This window comes from Centruroides vittatus, unplaced genomic scaffold (genome assembly GCF_030686945.1).
Source record: "Centruroides vittatus isolate TY-2023 unplaced genomic scaffold, ASM3068694v2 contig_885, whole genome shotgun sequence".
NCBI classification, from domain to species: domain Eukaryota; kingdom Metazoa; phylum Arthropoda; class Arachnida; order Scorpiones; family Buthidae; genus Centruroides; species Centruroides vittatus.
Window position 1 is genome coordinate 161,449 of NW_027122577.1, and position 22,149 is coordinate 183,597.

The following is a 22,149-nucleotide window of genomic DNA, read 5'->3' on the forward strand; positions in this document are numbered from 1 at the left end:
TGTGGCAACACTGCTGGTAGATGGCGGTATGTATGGGACATGTAGGCGTCTGTGTTTGCTAAAGGTCTTCCTCTCAGAAAATGGAAAGTTTCCTAGATAAACAAGATCAAAGCGATATTTCATCCTATAGAGAAAAACTAATACTTTTAAAATATAGCGCTGTGAAAAATGGGCTGAGTCCAGAACTGATGTGTAAGGTGATCAAAGAAAGTATGGATGCGCAGCGTGGAAAAAAGAAAGAAAACAAGCTGCAAAGGCATCTTCTAGTTGTAATATGTGTATGTTGTATTCTTCTAGGTGTAATACTTCAAAGTGATTTATTTAAATCCAGATGTGCAGTGCCTAATAACTATTTAGTGATGGAAATCACTCGACCTCTTACAGACTGCAAAATCTGCAGAGACGTGGACAGAGTAATTGTTTTTGAAAATGTGACCAAAGCTACTTTTGCCAAATATGCTTATTCGGGAAAGCCCATGTTAGTTCGAGGTGCCACTACCAATTGGACGGCTCTGAATTATTTTAATTTTAGTTTTTTTAAGCAATTATACGAAAATGTAGACGATGCTTATCAAAGTGTGGAAGAAGAGTGCCAGTTTTTTCCTTACAAGACAGATTTTCTATCTTTAGAAGCTGTCTTTGATATGCCTGAAGAACAAGCTTATATGACAGGTCCTAATGCCAAAACTTGGTATATTGGATGGTGAGTTATTTATAAAGTATACATTTATTACAGTAGTTACACTTTATTAACTATTATTACTTGTCTTTGATATTATAGAGCTTATTGTTGAATCATTTTTTTTGTATTTTCATAAATTACCAAATTTTGCAATGCAAATTGCAGTCTACAGTGTAACTCGCGAGATCAAACGAGCTGCAATAGTTACGGGCGGGACGAGGTTAACAATTTCCGAAGGCAGCGAATATGGACGTAATTAAGAGAAGCATCTATCTTTAGATAAATAAATTTTCGTCTTACGAAATGAGCCGAAATTAAAAATCAACAAAACTGTTGTTTTGATTGGTGGATTGGAATTTATTTTGTACAAGACATTTTGCTAGCTAATTATCTTTATATATAAGTGGTTAAAAATGAATGTCACATTAACACTTTATAATATTAAAATAATACTTTAGGGAGAAAAACTGATGTTGCACTTTGATTTGTATCAATAGATTTTTTCAAATGTATGCAGAAGCTGAATTTGTTAAAAATTTTTAATTTAGTTATTTTTATAACTTCTCTGCACTCAAAGCTAGAACTACTTAAAATAAGTAAGACAGAAACCTTTCACACTTTGTTTGAAAGGTTTTTGTCTTACTTATTTTTATAACTATTTTTTAAGGTAAAATATGACTAGTATAAAAGATAAATTGATTCAAATTCAAAGTTCAAGTGATAAATTTAATTTTAATGAAAGGATTGAAGAGAAATATTTAGAAAAATTTCTTTTGTACAAAATCCAAAAACATTCATTAAGCAGACAACTATTACATGTACCTTTGTAAATCAATATTGAACAGAATTTATTAGTCATTAACTGCTAAAACACATTATTACAAGGAAAAAAATAGAATATAAGCTACAATAAAAATATCTTATATGATCAATATGTTGTTAATGTAAAATAATTATTCCAATATAATTTTTTAGTTTTATATCCTTTGATATTAGATTATTATTAACATTAAAAATTTATGTAAAAAATAATTTTAATACTAGGACTGTTGACTATTATTGCTAGATCATTTTGACTGGTTCTGAAACATTCTGTAAAATTTACTAATTTTAATAACTCCTCAAAAAACACTGGATTACAAAAAAACTTTCTAGTCAAAACCTAATAACCGGTGCAAACCAATTATATTTGTATGGCAAACGTTTTCGGACACTCCACTGTGACCTTCCTCACGCCTACGCACGTCTTCTTAACCGAACAAATCGAAAAATCCGATTTTTCGATTTGTTCGGTTGGCACGTGCGTAGCGGAAATAAGAGTTCGATTATTCGAAAATCGTTTTAGAAGACATGAAGGCTTGAGGAAGGTCACAGTGGAGTGTCCGAAAACGTTTGCCATACAAATATAATTGGTTTGCACCGGTTATTAGGTTTTGACTGGAAGTTTTATTTATTAATTTTTACGAAGGTAATTTTTATATATTTGAAATACAGTAATGCGATTTTATAACAAAATAGTATAACTTAATCTGAACATTTGAAAATTTAAATAAAATATATGCACTATAAGATATGAAAACAATTTAAGTTGAGATGACTTTCTATACACATTTTTTACATTGATTATATATATATATATATACCGTATTTTACGGACTATAAGACGCACCTTAATTTTTAAGCAATTTTTAAAAAAAATACCTATAAGACGCACCTGAATTTTGGAAGCAATTTTTCAAAGAAAAAAGTGCGTCTTATAGTCCGTAAAATACGGTATATATATCAGAACAGTTTCGTATGAAAATAATACTGATGCACGTCAAAAGCTTGAATCCATGTTTTCAGATTCATAAAACACTTTATATATTGGTATTTTTGTTTGTTGACAGTACTAACTGTTAATCTTTTTTGAAATCTGTTTTACCGAATATTTTTGGCTATTTGAAAACAAGAAATCGGCTCTTCTGTTTTTTAAAATGTTATAATACTATTTTAGGCTTAGGCTTGTTAGCAGTGGAAATATATTGCAAGATCTCAACAAATCTCTGAATGGTTAATGTTACCTTAGGTAGCCAAGATGGCGGCTCATCTCTAATTCCAGCAAGGAAACAGCGGGATGCACGTTCTAACCTAACCTAACCTAACCTATTCTAATAATTTGGTTGCTAATAATTATGGTAATTTATTAGAATAGGTTAGGTTAAGTTAGGTTAGAACGTGCGTCCCACTGTTTCCTTGCTGGAATTAGAGACGAGCCGCCATCTTGGCTACCTAAGGTAACATTAACTCTCCGAATTAAATAACAGGTATATATTAATGATCACATAGAATCCACTATTAACAATTAATAGTTTCTATAATGTTTGTTTTTTTAAGAACTTGATAAGGATTTTATGCACTTACTAATAACAAAAATTCCAATTAATTACAAAGTACAACCTAGTAAGAACCTAGCAAACAAAAATCTCTTAATCAACAGTTCTAAAATTTCACACGCATCTAAATGCTGCTTTGTCAGCTTTACAATTATCTTTTATGCACATTAGTGACTTTGTACTACTTTACATAAACTTTTAAAAATTCGTAAAATTTTTAAATTATTACTTTGAATTCACAAATAATTTTCGCATATAAATATTGATATTAATTTACTTATTCGAACCATTGTTTATAATTAATATTTTTGAGAGATGTAATTCCAATACATATGTATTTATGCAAATTAGTTAATAAACTGGCATGCAGCAGGATAAGTATTGAGATCCAAAACAATTCTCAAAACTTAGGATAATGTAAATAAAAAGAAGAATGACATCAATAACAAATGTAGCTAAAAATAAAAAATTCTCATGTCATCTCATAAATTAGAAGAATAACAATTTTTTTTTTTTTATTTCTCAAGCAGATAATATATGTTCATTATGTTTCAAAATAGTTTTTTTTCCCCACATAATTTAATTTAAACATTTAAATTATTTTTTACTAAAAATTTAAATTAATTTTAACTATTAATTTAAATTTTTATTTTTTTCTGTGACATGTCCACAGTTTCTTTTCTAGATTATTTATGGATAGTAATATTACTGTCTAATTGTTTAGCTGTTCACCAATGGCCAATTGAGTAAAACCACTGAAAACTGGCATAAACAGTCATGGTTTTGCTCCACATACCATCTCATCACTGAGCTGGTATGTGGAGTTTTCTTGAAGGATTTAACACCTAAAAAGGGCTGCTTTCCTGTAAAAAGTCTTCCCTGGAGGCATGGCCTCCTCTTGGCAGATTGCCAGCTGTTATGTTGTCTTATTCCATTCATTAATAAAATCTAATCCTAATCTTTATACCAAAATTAAGACAAGGAAAAAAAAATTCTGTTAGTACATATTAGTATATTGTTGATTTGCATGGTACTAGGATATTGTTGATAGGATTTTGAAGTTAAATTTTAAGATTTTCATGGAGAGAAAGATTTTTAAATAATTAATTTTATTGTGTTGTTAAGTAAAACGTATTAGAAAAGAATACAAATGATTTGAAGTAGGTATTCAGTAGTCCTATTTATATATAATCTTCAGCATAGACAATAACTTTTTATTTCACTGGTGCATTTCACTAATGTTACCTTGAAGACATTTTAAGCATTAAAAAAGAGATTAACTTAAATACTTGTTATCAGCAAAGGTCATTTAAACTGATGTGACTGTTTAGAAGCATAGCTGAAAATGTCTATTATTGGTGCATATGCATAACATGTTATGCAGTTTACTTATGATGACTGCTGATTATTGTTTTGGATAACAAAATGAAAGAGGCTCTTGGTTCTGTTTGTTAAGACAAAGTGCCAACTTGGACACAAAACAGATTGTGTTTACACTTTGAGTGCATTCATTCATTTCATTGAGTGTTTCGAACTTTAAAGCATTGTTTGAACTCCATGGCAAAATTTTTTGCAAATTTTGCATTCAAATTCTGAAATGTTTGAACTGAGGTAAGTACCACCGTATTTGTAATTTTTAATCTGAAATAGCCATGGATGTCTGTTTTATCCAAATTTTTGGTTATCCAAGTTAGCATTGGTCCATATTAACTTAGTTAATCAAGGTTCTGCTGTACTTGTTAACACAAAACAAAAGCCAGAAAATTAAAGGTAAATTTTTTATGGTAAATATTTCTGTTAATTTATTAATTGTATTGAAGAAGTGAGTGTAAAGATGATAGAACCTAAGAAATTAATTGTTTCTTCTAGCATTGCTTTTAGATGCTCTGATACAAGAATGACCTTTATTTTCCGATCTTAACTTTGATTAAAGCAAGAACTATCTTCGGTTCAAACCCAATAGAATTATCAATAGCTTCTGATTTTTAAGATAAATCAAAAAAGCTTTTATTTTTTTCTTATATAATAAATAACACAGTTTGATCCAATTGATATTGCATATCTAATGTTCAGTGATATCTGTATATTTCCCATTTTCATTGCTTTGAATTAGTTATAATATCTTTCAAATTTAGTATCCAATGTAAATTTATTTTTTAATACAGTAGAGCATCGATTATCCGACCGCGTTCTAGTCGGCAAATTTGAATGTCTGCTAGTGATGTGGCGCTACAATATTTGGTTATGTCTTGGCTACTTTAATATTATTTTTGTTATATTTGCATGTTTTAGCTGGCAGCACTGGCTCGACCATGAAAGGGAGGCTAGTATTTAAACCTGGCCTAATACACTATACTAATAATGTATTTTTTCATACTTTTCGGTTATCCGACCAACCCCAGTCCCCAATTAAGTCGGATAATCGATGCTCTACTGTACATATAAATGTCCTAATAAAAATTTAGCTTATATGTAATAATTTCAGTCTACTAGAGTTCAATTTAAGATATATACCAAGATGTTATTGTTAAAATACTTTCTTCTCCATTTCATTCTTTTAAAAATATTGTTTTTATTACAGCACCAGTACCTTCATGTTCATCATGTTTATTACACATGTCCTTAAATACAGTAAATCCTTGCTAACTCAGACTAATAGGGGTTAAAGTTTGTCAAAATTTATGAAAATCTGAATTAGTGGACTGCTTTCTCTAACGGCATGGAAAACGAGAAGGTGGATATACAGTATTTATTATGATCAGTTCTATATGGAAAGTTTACAGAGCTTTAGTAAGTTATACTGCAAAATTTATTACAGGAAATGAGCTCAAAAATTCACGATCACGGTCTCTAGCAATGTACAATTTTTAGTAACTTACCGACTATATTAATATAATGCATACCATAAAGATTTCCAGATATCGAAAACACTCAATAGAAAAATTATAATTAAGAAATTTAAATTACTTTACAATTTTTCAAATAAACTTGTTAGCTGGGGTTTACCATATTTGTATTTAAGATTAAGGATGCATGCTTTCAAAGTATTCCTGTTAGTTCGGTGATTTTAAGATAAATGAAAATAGTTTCTTTATTTAACTGATAGAAATGTTTTTGGTTTATGAATCTAAGATTATTTCATTGTTCAATTTTCATTGAAACTTTATTTGCATTTTTCCTCTACAATTGAAAACAGGAAATACACATCACAGCAGTTTAAAAAAAAAAAAAAATTGTGTGTACTTTCATTCGTCATTAAATTTAATAATTAACATTCGTCGTTATACCTAATACTTAATGTTTGCATTAACACCCACTAAATGTTGTATATAATATTGGATTAATCGAAACCATTCAAACTCTTGTTGTAATAGTGTTTTATGAGAATCGTATTTAATAAATTTTATATGCAACTCATTCTATTATTAAAATCTCTTATTTTTATTTCATTTCTCTACATAAAACTGAAAATAAGCATATAAACCGATTGTTCTTATAATCAATTTGTACTTTTGTTTTTAACATTTACCATTAAATTTCTTTAATTTTGCTGATATTAATAGTTAATCCTTGACATTTTGTTTGGAATTCTTTTAGATGCATATACTGTATATTCTATAATAATAATAATGAAATATTTTAATTAATTTCTTGAACAAAAACCAATTTTAAAATATGTTTGACTTGTATATCTGAACATCATTATTTCATAGTTTTTTCCTCTTTGAATTTTCATTTATTATATTTACAGTATTTTTTTACAATGATTCAAAAAAGATTATTGTAAAAAAATTCCATTTACTTAATAAAATGCTAGACTCGATTTAAATTATAGTTATTGATATTTGTCAACTTGCATACAGGTAATACAAAACGTAATAAATAATAATATTTTACTTTATTTTCTTCAAATCCTGGTTAACATTTTTAAAAAAATACATAATTTATCATCATCACATTTAACTTGTTTAGTTTTTCTGATTATAGATTAAAGAGACATTAAAGTGTAATTTCGATTAAAATGGCCGAGGATATTTTTAAAAAATTAAAAATTTGAAGAAACAAGTCGTCTTCCTTTTCATCGTGTCCAATCGTCGGGAACTAAATTAGTCCTCCTTTGCAGAGACGATCTTTTATCGGAGGCTACACCTCTACAAAATTACGTAAAGCAGTTAAGATTTTCACTGATGATAAGCTAATTGAAAATATTGTATATACAATTTCAGCCAGTTGTCTCTGCAAAGAAACTGTTTTTGTTCCCGGTGATCGGACATGACGGAAAAGAAGACGACTTAAGTTTCTTTGGGTTTATAATTTTTCGGTTCAAGAACAGTTCAATAAATTTAAGAAACCATTTACAGGTGAATTAGTATTAGAATTAATAATAATTTCTATAATTCAATTAATTTTTCCATAATAATTCATTTATAGTACGTCGTAACATAGATGCTGCGATATAAACTGTTTATTTTTAATGCTTATTCAGATTCGAAGGCAATGACCTAATCGATATTTGGAAGACTTGCCTGAAATTCTGGTTTAACTGAGAAACTTAATTTTTTTGTTATGTATAGTTTTAAGATTATAAAATAAACTTTTGAAATTTTTCTATAAAGCAATTTAGATATATCAAGTTAAAAACAGAATTATTTTGCAAACATTAAATCTTTAAAAATCTAAAATGCTTTCTTTTTTTGTTTCTCTAGTTTATGACTATTTCTATAAAAGTAATTATATAGTATAAAATATACTTTAATAGTGTATTGTGTATGTATGTATGTGTATATATATATACACATACATACATGAAAGGCAGTATATACAAAAATTTTCTGCATCCAAATAAATATCTTTTCAGACATTCTCTTCAAAATATCAAATTACCTACTATTTATAACTCATCAGTAAGCAGACAGATGACACATTTTCTATTTGTAATACTTCACAGGATGTAGTTCAGTATCCTGTGATCTAGGATGTGAATGTCCCTGACATTGAAACGTCAGGAAGTGTAGACAACTTCCCGAGTTGGGACGATATAAATGAATGAGTTTCGTTCTTTTGATCCGATTGTATCTAACTTGCCGTAAGCACCGCTATTTTACTCAAATTCCTTTATAAAAGTCGAAAACTGGATCTTGAATAATTAGTTTTATTATAGTATTATGGAATCCGGGATTTGTCACGAATTATTATGCAAATATTCTACATCCTATTTGCTAAATCTAACTCCTGATGTAACATATAAATAAAAACTTTTTAATTGTTTATTTTCAAATTTTTTATTTTTAAAAAATATATATATTTAATACATACATTTGAAATTTGAAGGTCTTCGTAATATATCATTCTTATTAAATGTGATATGTAATCATGCTGTAAATACCAAGGATTAAAATTTATCTGCATTTTTAATTATGGAAATACAATCATATGAAGCGTGCAATGCCATAATGTTGTAAATGCCAAAAAACAAACTTTTCAAAAGAGAGAAAAAACCCTTTTAATTAAAGTTTGTTCATTAGAAAATGCTATAAAAATTATTTTAACAATTTACACTTTGGAATAAAACATTGGGTTTAATTTCAAACACCTAAGTATGATGGTAAGGAAACAAAAAAGTTTAAAAACAGGGTTAGAGCCATAACGTTGTAAATGCCAAAAACAATTGCAATCATAAAATTAATGTTTCTACAGCTGAAAAACAGTTTTGAATACCAAAAACTTACATTTAAATTATTAAACACAATTTACAAATTCAATATCAATTTTAACATTAAAAACTGGCAATAATCTATTAGTGACTGCTTCCTGGCTTCAGCAATGTTGGGCCTACAGTTTTGGTACTTGAACTGGACTGTAATTTTTATTTATCATAATTATATTACAATTAATAAAGGAAAATATAAACAATAAGGTATTAATTTAGTGTAATAAAAGTTAAAATGTATTTAAAAACTTCAAATTTGAAAGATTAATGGAAGTCCGAATATCATTTTGAAATATCAAATAATAAGGTGGTACAGGTTAGCTATTAATAAACTGGGATTCAGTTATCCGGTTCTGCGTAAAAAACTCACTGCGTTACAAATTGGAATAACAAAATGATGTAAATGTAAACTGTAACATTTTACGCGCCAAAAGTCACGTGGCTTACACTTTGGCACTTGAATTTATGCGCAAGCCATAACGTTTTATCTTCAAAATATAGCCACTTAGAGCGCCACTATCGCCACAAAAACATTGCATTTAAAAATTCATTTCTTCAATAAAACGTATTTTGAGAAAAATGGCATTTACAACCTTATGGCATTGCACGCTTCAAATGTGTTATCAAGAGATTAGAAGTACTTAAAAATGGATTTTTCTATTATAAATAACAGAAACACACTAAATTTAACACATTAAAGTGAAATAAACAATAAGAGGTCTAGTGTTTTTAAAGCCAAAGTACTTTTTTTGATTGTAAATTTGAAGACACAGTATCTGAACACAATAGTTTTAAGAAAAAAAAAATAATAATAATAATTACAGTAACTGCAATAGGTTACAAATTTGGTTTTGATATAACACAAATTAGCATAATTACATCATTTTTAACTTAGCTTAGCAACTTTTGTGGAGACTAAGAAGGCATTTTTAGCAAGCTCATTGTGAATCTGGCCAGACCTGCAGTGGCGAGGGACAGGGCCTAACATATCCAGACAGACCATCCCTAAAAAATTCCTGGAGTCAAAAAACCCAGAGATAAATCTGAAAATTTTCTCGGATGGACCGATCCCAGCCATCTGGCCATCAAACTTACAAAGTTGTTTTAAGTTTAGACGGCGACTATTTTTAAAATCCGAGCGTCTGTTACTATAGAATAAGTAACATTTTTTGAAAGACTCGTCTTGTTAACAATTTAGTGTGTTTCTACTGTTTATTGTCAAGAAATTTTGTCACAATATTTTCTATTTATTCTGAATGCCAGGAGCAATTGTAACCCCGAAGTAGCGGCCGTACTTCGACAACATTACTCCAGGCCGTTTTTCTTGCCGGACGATTCCGAATCGAGTGCAATCGACTGGATATTCATGGGATATTCCGGACAAGGAGCGAGTATGCACGTAAGTGAAACCAAAATTCGTGCAAAACGTACTTAAAAAAGTTTCTCTCTTAATTTCTAGACTTTTCGTATTTAACAGTTAGATTATGTTCAAAGACCTTCTTGGCAAGCCCAGATTTCGGGAACCAAGTCTTGGCATTTGTTACCGCCACCGGAATGCGAAGCGGAATGCAAGGCAATAGAGATCACCGTTAGGAAAGGTGATATAAGTGAGTATTCATTATAATAGATAAAAGAAGAAAAAAATTTTATAATCTATTTCATTACTAATTATTTTTACAGTATTAATAGACACCAATCAGTGGTATCACGAGACTTTCATCCATCCTGGCGAAATCAGTATAACTATCGGTTCAGAATATGATTGATTATCAAAACCTATCAAGGAGAAAATTATTCATGCCACAAAATGTTTTTAATCATGCCAAGATGCAAATCTAGTTGATATTCTGTTGTAAATATTGTATATATGAAAGTTGTCTTTAAGTGTTTTTAGATTTTATACATATTCAAAACTGCAATTGAGATCTGTTGAGAGTTATTTCTATTGTAAGATTTTTATATGCAAAATCAAATTTTACATTATATGAGATAAATTAGTTCCTTATTTTATAAAGTATTTATATTTAAAAAGAAACTTTCTCAGATAATTTGCAAATGGGAAACATTGCATATATATAATAATCTATGAGATATCCTCAAGATACAATAATAATGTATGTTTTTTAATCTCATAGGATAAACTTTTTTATAAAAAGAAATATATTTTTATTGCATAGAAGAATTGCAATCATTGTCGTCAAAATTTTAGTAAAATGTGATTCGAGATATTCTATTTTCACATAAAGTGCAATTTTTTACATTGTGAATACATTACGGCATCAATATATTTAGTATTTATTTTATGTATGTAAAATTGTCAAAGGTGCTATAGAGGCATTGTATGAATTAGTCTTCAAAGTACAAGAATAAATCTCAGGCTAGACAAAATATTTTATATTTTACCATTCAATTTTGAATAACTTAATCGTGTGATTTTCAATTAGTAACACTTGTAAATTGAATAATAAAAAAAGTTGTCCAACATTTTTTTCTGCTTTTATTATTCCAATAAATCTTATCTCAATATTTCCTTACAGAGTAACAAGTAGCAAAAAAGTAATCGTCATCAGTAATTATTACTGATATATCGCTATTTTGTATAATTTACAAATACGTCGGGTTTTTTAGTAATATTCCTCTCACGAGATGTGTAAAAAGACTAATAAAGTTTTATGTTCAACAATGGAAGGTATTGATATATTTTAAGAACAAGTTTTTTTTTTTGTTTCTTTTTATATAACAAATTATAAAGAAATTAAAACGGTTATACCTGAAGCCCAGAAGCAAAAGAAATTAAAGCAGCATCTAAAAACTGCTTCTGCAAATACCAAACTGCATCGATCGCAGTCAAACATAGGACGTACGTACGTAACTCTGGTGTGTGTCGAAGGAATTCTTACGATACGGCGTAAAACAAATTTTAAAAGACTAAAAAATTTCCTAAACCATAAATTAAAAGTAAGATTATTTTTTCCAGCCTAGCCATCCTTTTACAAAACCCGTAATTCCTCCGCCTTTCTTCTGTTCCAGTCGGTCGTCTAAGGAAGGAAATTCCACGTGGTTCAAAGCAAGATCAAAGAATAGAGGTTTACAGGGAATTGGTTTGAAATCTGGTGGAAATCTAGCTATGTTAGGTTGTCGCGATAGTAACGATTGATCTTCGCAGTATATATCTAACCGTTCCATGAGAGTCTAAAAATACATATTGAAATTTTAGAACCATGTCTCATTTTATTACATAGCAATTAAAGTATCAAAAATCAACATACCTTTTTATCAATTAATGCTTGATTTGATTGGTCTGCTTGTTGATCTTTTCCCAAAATACTTAACGCGTGTGCGGAGTATTTACATCCTTCTATTAATCCTTCCAATTCTTTTAGCGAAGTAGATAATTTCTGAAATTAGATAAAGGACGAATTTATTGTAAATATTTAAAGTATATTTTTGAGACTAACAAAATTGAAAATTACTTTGTCTAATGTATCACTTTTCAAGGCACGCTGAGAGTAATCCAAAGCCCGCTGATATAAGGCCATTGCTTCTACCCATTTATTAACTGAGGAATAGGCTTGAGCAATATAGTAACACCTAAAAAATTAAGTTACATAAATAAAAAAAATTAATTTATGATCAAAAACATTTTTAAAAAACTTGCCTATGAGCTTTGTAAGCTAATATCTGATTATTTACTTCTTCAATAAAGTTTGAATTGGAGTCTATTCCTGGAAGTTGTGTCATTTCGGAAAGATTCTAAAATTAGATAAAAATTAAATCAAAAGAATAATTTTACATAAATTATCTTTTCACGAACCATTAAGTGTTTACTGCAGTATTTTTTTTAAACAAAATATCTAATAATAGAATCCTGCAAACGCGACTTAATGTGGACTGAGAAGGGATGAGTTTTAGGAACTCCTATGTTAACAGTAAAGTGAGAGAAATGAGATTGTGTCGAGATGCGGTTAAATTTGATCATATTTTCATTGGTGGGAGCGTCCTGCCAACTAATGGAATGCCACTAAATTAATGAATTTGTTTAACATATAGTAGCATAGCAATGATGCTAGTCTAAACAGAATTTTTGTAAAGGCATTTATATGTGCAAATTCATATACTTAATGGTGCATAATAAATGTGACTATTTCTATCTGTAGTTAAATTTTAATTTTAAAAAATATTGGCTATTTGGTAGCTACATTCAAGTTAGTGAAATTCACATCATGGTATTTTGCACTGGCACCCTGGAAAAAGGGTTATACAGTCAAACCTGTTTTTATGCGGGGGATAGGGACCGCATTAAAAAAAATCTCACGAAACTTCACGAATGGCTGTAAATAATAGTTTTCGCAACACAATTAAAAAAATAATTTTTTTATGCGGTCAACAGGGACCGCATAAAAAGTCTCACATAGAAAATAACTCAAAACCGTACGAAATAGAATTTATTGACAACAGATGTCAGCACTTGACTGCATCGTCTGGTCTATCGTCTGTTTTACATATTTTTGTCCAGGTGGTGTTTTGTTGACTTAAAAAGTAAATTATTTCATTTTTCGCATATTCATGCAATAATATTACTATAATAAGTGCATTTATGCTATAATAAGTTTATTTAGCTATAATAAGTCTATTTAGCTATAATAAGTCAACGTGAGACATGACGAATCGCACGAGACTAGTCGCCAACTATACCGCACAAAAAAAACCGCACAAATTAAAAATGCGCGTAAAAAAATCACACAAATAAAAATCGCACATAAAAAGAGCGCATAAAAACAGGTTTGACTGTATTCTTTGTTAACATGTGGAATTGATAACAGGGAACTGTTTCTAGAGATTTCCAAGAAAATAGACCATGGATTTGGGAGATATGGTCCCACCCCTTAAAATCTCTTGAACCAATCTGAAAACTTAAAAGATAACAGTAAATAAAGAATTCTGGGAAATTATCGTCATTCTTCACTGGTAACACTTGATAACTTATCTGATCCTAAGGTTAAGTTATAGACTTAATTAATTACATGTATTTTGTTTTTGAACAGCACATCAAGTTTTACAGAATGTCAAGTTTCTGGGACTCTGTAATTTAATAATCTTTAAGATTTATAAAATAGTATTCCAATGCGTATTATCTTCAATAATGAACTAAAATATAGATGTTTAGGCAATCATTTGGTGATGTTTCTATATAAATGTTAACTTCACATCATAAATAAGTAAATGACTGTATTTAAAATTAAACATATTTTTATTGATTTATTTTGTAATTTTAAAAATTTTGATTAATAAACATTAAAGACTTAAGTTTGTCAGATAAAAATAGTGCTATTAAAAAGGAGAACTTATATGTGGTAACGTTAATACGTGTTAGTCTTCCAAAGTTAAAAAATGAATAGATCAACAGTTTGGGATTCAAAAGAAATACATAAATATAAAGCTAGCGTGTGAAAAAAGTATATGCATTAAAAGCTCTGATATCATTTTGTTACATAGATCAAGTATAATGTTAATCTTGGATACCATCATTTGACACTGTTATTCCTGAAAAGTTTGATTTGATCAATATATATTCAATAAAAGCACATCTACAGTTCAATATGAGATGGTTTGAATTTAGACAGTATGTAGATGTGTATCTGTTGGGAATATGAAACTAAAGTGAGTATCGATGTTGTAAACTGTATGTGGACTTGCAACACCCCGCAAAGACTGCAGGAGCCAGGAGCCAGGAAGAAACCTGTTCTGTTGGCACCAAATTATGGATGTATCGACAAATATACATAGAACTGAACTTTATTTTAATCTGAGACTAAGTTAAAGGACTGCCTCATCATTGTCCCAACAGTATCCTAAAATTACATGAATTTCAATAATGTTTTCCAGTAATTTTGAATAATTGCACATGTGCACAATACAACATATATATATATATATATATATATACAGTAGAGAGTCGTTAATCGGAACACTGGTAATCGGCACGATTTTCAGTCGGACTGTGTCGTGCTGAATCGAACGTTTCTGATACTAAATTTACTTCTAAAGTATAATTTTCATGTTTTTATATTCTTCAATATATTTATTTTGTTTGTACAAAATACAAAAACAATTTTTAACGATACGATAGCCTCGATTATTATTATAAAAATTTTCGTTAGGCTTAAAATTGACAAAAATTCAACACGAAGCAACACGCAACGGAGAAAAATTTGAACATCGGACAGGTTAATGTATTTTTTCGTACATAATGGGTAATCGGAACAAATGACTAATCAGAACAACCCCAGTCCCCAACTGATTCCGATTTTCGACTCTCTACTGTATATATATTTTTTAGAATGTTCTCAACTCTATCTATGTAAACAATTTTGATAAATAATGTTTCAGTTTAAAAATAGAAAGCTTAAATTAATTTGATTGAATAAATGTAAGTAGCAGATTTTATTCTGAAAATCATGAAAATGGGAAATCTTACACAGTTAAACATTTTTTTTGCAATTGGAGTTTCACACCACACACTATATAGCATCATTTCAAGGATAGAGCAAGGAAAACTAGCAGAAAGAAACAGAAAATGGTTGAAAGTGGAGGAAAATGACAAAGGAAGAGTAAAAAGCCTCAGGAAAGTTTGAACAAACACTTAGAACATTAGGAAGAAAGTTCAAAATTTCACATGGACATGCTTACTGGATTCTGAAGGAAGTTTTAAATGACTTAAGAAATGAGTCTGCTTCAAAATACACAATGAGGCAACTTATTACTTAAAAAAACTCTTCTACAGAAGCTACATAAGAAGCCTTAGAAGCATCAAATAATCTTGATATGGTTATGAATTAATCCTATTTCACTTTTGATGGAAGTGAATATGCTGGTAACAATCACTATTTCACCAAAGAAAGGCTAGATGTGGATCCTGAAGTCAACATTCCAAGTTTTCACTGAAGCTTCTGGTTTGGCTAGTAATCAGTCCAAAGGGGGCATTTCACAGCTCTCCATCACCAAAGTGTGTGGCAAAGAATGCATTCAGAAGAACCTAGCATCCTTCCAAAAGAAATACTAACCTGACCAAGGATATGTCTTCTGGCCAGACACGACCAAGTTCATTATGCTCGCAAGTTGCCAAGTTGGACCATTATGGAATTGATACATCTCCCATGAAGCCAACATTCCAAACATTCTGCAATGTTGGACAATTTTGGAACCAACCAAAGCAAAAAGTTTATGAAAACAGTTGAGAAACTGAATCTGTGAAGGTGATGGAGGACAGGATCGAGGCCAAACTAAACCACTTCAAATCTGATCAATACTGGAGGCTAATGGAATGAATTAACTTTAAAGTTCAAATTTCAGTCAATCACAGTCCTGATTTATTCATCTTAATGTTAAACAACCTATCTATACCCAAAAAACTTTGTTTTAAAATAAATAATAAATTTTAAACAACTGAAATTTGTGTAGATTTTTACAATAGAACTTATGGTTCAAGAGGAGTTTGAAATAATTAATTGGAAAGGTTAACACTCAACAGAGTATTCAAAATTTTTTTAATGTAGCAGTTCCAAATTAATTAATTTAATAATTTTACTTAGAATAAATAAACAATTTTGAAGCTTTTTTAAAATACTTTTAAAACCTGTTGTGAGCAATAAATGAAGATGTCCACAAAAGTGGAGAAAGAACTTTTATTTGTAAATGGTTGAATGAGAAATGGAGATAAAGATTTAAAAAAAAAAGCTCCAATAAACCACAAGTGACTCAAATAAACAAAGGCCGAGAACATGAATAACCAAATAAAAACTGTCAGTATATATTTAAATAAAACTATAAACTAAAAAAAAATCTTATAGTCCAGGGGTGGCGAACCTTTGGCATGTAAGAGAAATCATCTGACACGTAATGTATCATATGATTTCTGTCCTTTTCAATCATCCTTTCTGTTTATCACCTGATCATCCTTTTTTCAATCAGATTTTTTACATTTATTTGAATTAAAGCGTATTCGTTTAATTTCTTTAAATATCATTATTCGAAGTCTAAGACTTTAGCACGCATTAACATCTTTAAAGCTAAGTATGCTTACAATATGGCACGCGGACTCAAAAAGGTTTGCCATCCCTGTTATAGATCATTATTTTCTATAACAAATAAAAAATCATTAATTAATAATTTCTTAGAGTTGACATAGTGACTTTTGATCAAAATTATCAAAAAACTACTTCCTATTATTGGAATCATAAAATTATATTTCAGTTAAATAGAACAATTCAAATAATAGATTTGCTGAATAGTATTCGTTTTATAATATATAAACTGAAAATGCAACTTTTTTCATATTTGTCCTCAATATATATTTTAAGTTTTATATCATGGTTAAAAACTTTGCATCTGCTGAAAACAAAATTTTTTGTACTTTAATAAAATATGTAATAATTCTTCTGAGTAAAATTCTTTAAGTGTATATATAAAGTAATATTGAAGTAACACACATCAAAACTTAAATTAAGAAATTAAAAAAAAACTTAACTTTTTTTTTTTAATTTCTAAGAATTTTTTGAAGTGACTAATTATTTGTTTTTACTGTTCAAAAATTAGTTGTTCATTTAGAATGTTTTAGAGATTGCTGAAAATGAGAAGTTGAATCTTCTTGAAAACATTTTGAAAATTAGAAGAAACTGGCTTTTTAATTTGAGGTTTGATGTGTTTTGCTTGATATATAAAAACATGGAATCATTCTTCCCTGCACTGAATATTGATATTGAATTTTTATGCATTCATTATATATTAAATAGTAATTATTTGTACATATATATAAATAAATAATTGTTGTTTTTATTCTGAATAGTTTTTGTATGTATGAAATTATATTATAATCAGTCATATGAAATCTTTTTGGAATTTTCTAATAACTTAAAAAATAGTAAGTAGCTTGAAAGTAACATCAAACTATTATTACTCTTTTACATGATTATTTTATATTTAATCTTTAAAAACACTAATAAACATTTCAAAAAGCTTGAACTTCAAATAAACTTGACATTTTCATATAGTTGAACTAACAATGACTATGTTATTTTTACAAATTCAAATATCAAGCTTAAAAAATCCAGCAATGATATAACTTTCCTGCCGAACTTTAAAAGTGTATGTAGCACCATCTGTTATAAGATTTTATTTAAACTTTTTACATTATTAATGAATACTGAAACTTTATAAAATGAATTAAATAAAATGAACATTAATAATGAAACTTTATAAAATGGCAAAACCTTAATTATGAGGGTAGAGATGAATTTTACAAAAAAATTGTACATGCTAATAACAAGTAAAATCTCCATTAAGTTCAATCCCGCTCAAGATATGACACATGACCTCCCTCTATCTCAAACTGTAATTCATTTCAAATCTCTTTGAAATTTGATAATTTACCAGAATTTAATATTGATTAAAGTGATTATTACCCCAAAGAAATTTTTTTTAAAATTTGATACCTATGTTGAATATTATTTTATCAATTATTAAAATTAAGAACTATTTCATACGTATCATCTGTTATATTTAGTTAATAATTGTTACATAAAATACGATGACTGTAAAATAAAAATTTTTATTATTGAATTATATTTATTAAATTAAGCATACCTGTATTATAATTTCATAAGGTCTAATAAGATCTTGTGGTTTAGTTGATTTTTTTCCATCAGAATTGTTATCTATGTTCTGATCCAAATTTTTCTTTAATGACTGAATCAACAATAAATTACGTTCTATTGTTTTGCTGAGTCGAATATAAATCAAATATGAATGAAGATAAGATAAACTATACTGTGTTCCATGGCTCTGAGTCTTTAGTTTATAATTCTATATAAAATCAAATGAAATTAATAATTGATAATAATATACATGGTGTTAAGAAATTTGACTGATAAAATGAAATGGGTGGTAGAGAGTTCAATGCAAGCAATTTTGGTCTTAAGAACTGGATGAACTGGGTTGCTGCAACTTTCCTTGAGATATATCCACCTAAATTTAGACTATTTTTATCTGACTTTTGTATGTATTAGATTATTTGTATAAAACAATGATTTTTATTATTTGTAAACTAAAATAGCCATTTCTGTGTATATACTGTCTACTTGGACCTTGTTTATTAATAGGACTTATAATACTAGTCTAGTTTCTGATTAGCAAAGAGAGGAGATCTTAGTCAAAAGTCAAAACAAGATATTTTTATTTTCACCTGACATGTAACAATCTAAATTGTCTTAGATTTCATTACATGTCAAGTGAAAATAAAGATATTTTGTTTAGACTTTTGACTAAGATCTCCTCTCCTTGCTAATCAGAAACTAGACCAGTATAATAAGTCCTATTAATAAACAATGTTGACAGTATACATACAGAAACAACAAGACATAAAGGTAAAAAGAATTAAAATAGCCATTCGCTGATTTTTTTTCATCCTGCTTGACCACTTAATAGCACTCCACACATAGCTTTAACAAATGTTTAATAGTAATGCCAGTTCTCTCTGTAAAGTATTTGTACATCGCAGAGCAGCAACAACTATCAAACATTTAGGAGACTAACTTGTAAAGGAAGCTGTGTCAACTCTGTTCATAGGACCAAAAATTGTTTATATTTATACCTCCCACCATCCATTTTATTTTGTCTGTCTAATTTCTTAATAACCTGTACAAAATATGATTATACAATTTAGAACATTGTTATAGCATTGTGTTGAACATAATCATTACCTGATCACTTTTTAATTCATCTTTGATAACTTGTAAAGCATCTTTACATTCTAGTAACAAACGTTCATATACAGCAATCTTTGCTTCTAAATCAGGTGCTTTATTTAATTCAACTTCAGATTCTTGAACATTCAGTAAAAACACTCTTACTTTTTCCTGTCGAACAGGAACAGTTCGACCCAACCAAGTAACTTCAGACAAGGTGGCAGCTTGCTTTTCTCTTGTTTGGGCAATAAGATTCTGTAATTTTTGAGCACAAAGTTTTTATTTCATAGTTTAATCAGTTTAAAATAAATATTTATATTACTTACATCTAAATTTGTTGCTAAAATATCTTCACCACCAGTTTTTCCAGACAGTCTCATTTGCATAAGATCATTAATGGCCGATTCATCACCAATATTGTAGGCACAGTAGCGAATATTCGGAGTAAGTTCTTCAACTCGCTGTTTGTACAATGCCCTCTCATCTTCATTAAGTGCTTGTGAGAGTTTTTCATATATTGTCCTTATTAAAACAAAAACAAAAAATCTAAATATAATTTAAGTAACATCACAAATAAATTAATTGTTTTAATTATCTCCTAATTTACTGTGATCGCCGGAAATACTCCATTGCAGGTTGCCATTCTTGTAATTCAAATTTCAGTGACCCTCTTATCCATGCTGCATAGGCCTAATTTTCAAAAGAAATTATGAATAAGTTTATAAAATATTAATAATTAACTAACTGATTAAAACAAAATATGTACACATCAAATTTTATAAAAAAAATTATGGAACTGTCTTTTAGTATTAAGTTCCAAAATAACTAATAATATATAATTTTAATTTTATATATTTTTGTGTATTTTCTAGTATTTTTGACAAAATTCATTTTCAGGCAAAGACAACAAAATGAACAAGAAAATGTCTAATGTATATAAATCTTAATGTTATACATTTTGTGTGCATGTTTTCAATCATTTCAAAAATTAACATCAACAGACATTAATTTTGAAAATAAAATTACAAAACTGTGTTATACAGTCAAATCTCTCTATAGCAATACTTAATGGAACAAGAAAAATTATTATCGTAGAGAGATTTATTATTACAATGAGGAGTTTATTTTAAAAAATGTCATCTTTCTTATTTAAAATTGTCAGACTACAAATATAGTTATTTCTACAGAGTTATACAATGTTAGAATGGAAAAATACCGTATTTTACGGACTATAAGACGCATTTTTTTCTTCGAAAAATTGCCTCCAAAATTCAGGTGCGTCTTATAGTCCATAGTATCTTATATGTATTTTATATGTATTTAAAAAAAAAAAAAATGCTTAAAAATTAAAGTGCATCTTATAGTCTGTAGCATCTTATAGTCCGTAAAATACGGTATATAGTATTCTCCGTTAGTTTCTTTTAGTACAACATTTAAGGGATTTTATCACATATTATTTCTACAGTATCCATATATTAAACATCGAAATCCGTCAGAACCTACATCTTCCTAGGCAAAAATGAACTAAGTAAAACTAAAGCTAAAAAGGTAAAACTATTCTAATTCTAAAGATGTCATGTCCAACCCATGGCACGTCAATGCTTTTGTGTGGCTCTTTTAAAACTGTAATTACCTTGTATAAATTTTTATTACAATGCAACATCACATGTATAGTTAAATACATTAATATGATATATAACACCTTATCACCTACAATCAGAAATTAAAACAGTTATTAAATATTTTTTAACAAAGCTTCAAATGTATTGCATATACTATATATGTATGTACTGTACTGTACATGTATGTATTTATTCAGTATGTTTACAACAACAAAAGTTTTTAAATTGGTGTTTTGGTATAATGAAATCATATTTCTTTAAATTTGACCTATATGTGTAAAAAATATCAAACAATACACACATTCTTAAGTTAGAACGGTCTTTTGTGTTTCCAATAAATGAGATTTTATTGTTTTCTTTGAAAATAAGCCTAATAGAATTTAAATTAGAATTAAACATTTACACGTGCATATAGATTTAAAATTTTAAATCATTCCATGTTTAGACTGTTAATGAGTTTAATTATGTTTAATTTCTTGTGATTCTACTTCAATATTAAAATCATACAATTTGAAAAGACATTACGAATGAAAACATGATAATTTTAAAAAATATACTAGTGACAAACAAAAGGTGAAATTACAAATACTTAAGGCAAGTCTGACTACAAAACAAAGCATATTTCATGAACAAACACTTCAATCAAATGCCATCATTAATGCCAACATGAGAATATCACATATTATTGGGGAAAAAATGAAACTGTTTTCAAATGGTTAATACATCAAAGAATGTATTATTGCTGCAGCTGAAGAAATTGTTCCAGAAGAAATCAAGATTTTCAGTCAAATCAGCCCATTACATCAAACTGTAGCATGAAGAATTGATAACATTTCAAATGAAATTTGTTCAATGCTAAACATGATTTCTAAGAAGTTTGTGAATTTCTCACTAACTTTGGATGAAACAACAGATATTAAAGATATGGCTCAACTTGCCATTTTTATTCAAGGCTTGGATAAAAATGGCAAGTTGAGCCAGATATATCATATGCTGGGCAACTTCCCAGCATATGATA

General features: G+C 28.6%; 2 protein-coding genes across 2 annotated transcripts in view; one reads left to right on the plus strand and one right to left on the minus strand.

Moving 5' to 3' along the window:
• Window positions 1-11,251, plus strand: LOC136983733 (uncharacterized). Its single transcript, XM_067280559.1, has 4 exons — window positions 1-703; window positions 10,031-10,166; window positions 10,245-10,374; window positions 10,448-11,251. Exons 1-4 carry the CDS (start codon window positions 81-83, stop codon window positions 10,531-10,533), a joined length of 975 nt encoding a protein of 324 aa, XP_067136660.1. The 5' UTR covers window positions 1-80; the 3' UTR covers window positions 10,534-11,251.
• Srp68 (signal recognition particle 68) overlaps window positions 11,242-22,149 on the minus strand; it is a 26,701-nt gene continuing 15,793 nt past the window's right edge. The window contains exons 4-11 of the mRNA XM_067280553.1: window positions 20,117-20,199; window positions 19,836-20,031; window positions 19,525-19,764; window positions 18,410-18,628; window positions 12,426-12,520; window positions 12,241-12,358; window positions 12,037-12,165; window positions 11,242-11,959 (exon numbers count right to left, since the gene is read on the minus strand). Of these exons, the coding sequence (XP_067136654.1) occupies window positions 11,732-11,959; window positions 12,037-12,165; window positions 12,241-12,358; window positions 12,426-12,520; window positions 18,410-18,628; window positions 19,525-19,764; window positions 19,836-20,031; window positions 20,117-20,199 (1,308 nt within the window). The 3' untranslated portion in view covers window positions 11,242-11,731. The remainder of the gene's footprint in view (window positions 11,960-12,036; window positions 12,166-12,240; window positions 12,359-12,425; window positions 12,521-18,409; window positions 18,629-19,524; window positions 19,765-19,835; window positions 20,032-20,116; window positions 20,200-22,149) is intronic.

Bases quoted from the DNA above. Each gene is read 5' to 3' on its own strand.
- LOC136983733 (XM_067280559.1), top strand. From the start codon at position 81: ATGGAAAGTTTCCTAGATAAACAAGATCAAAGCGATATTTCATCCTAT. The intron at 704-10,030 runs GTGAGTTATTTA...TCTGAATGCCAG, and splicing joins AAAACTTGGTATATTGGATG to GAGCAATTGTAACCCCGAAG. The intron at 10,167-10,244 runs GTAAGTGAAACC...CGTATTTAACAG, and splicing joins GACAAGGAGCGAGTATGCAC to TTAGATTATGTTCAAAGACC.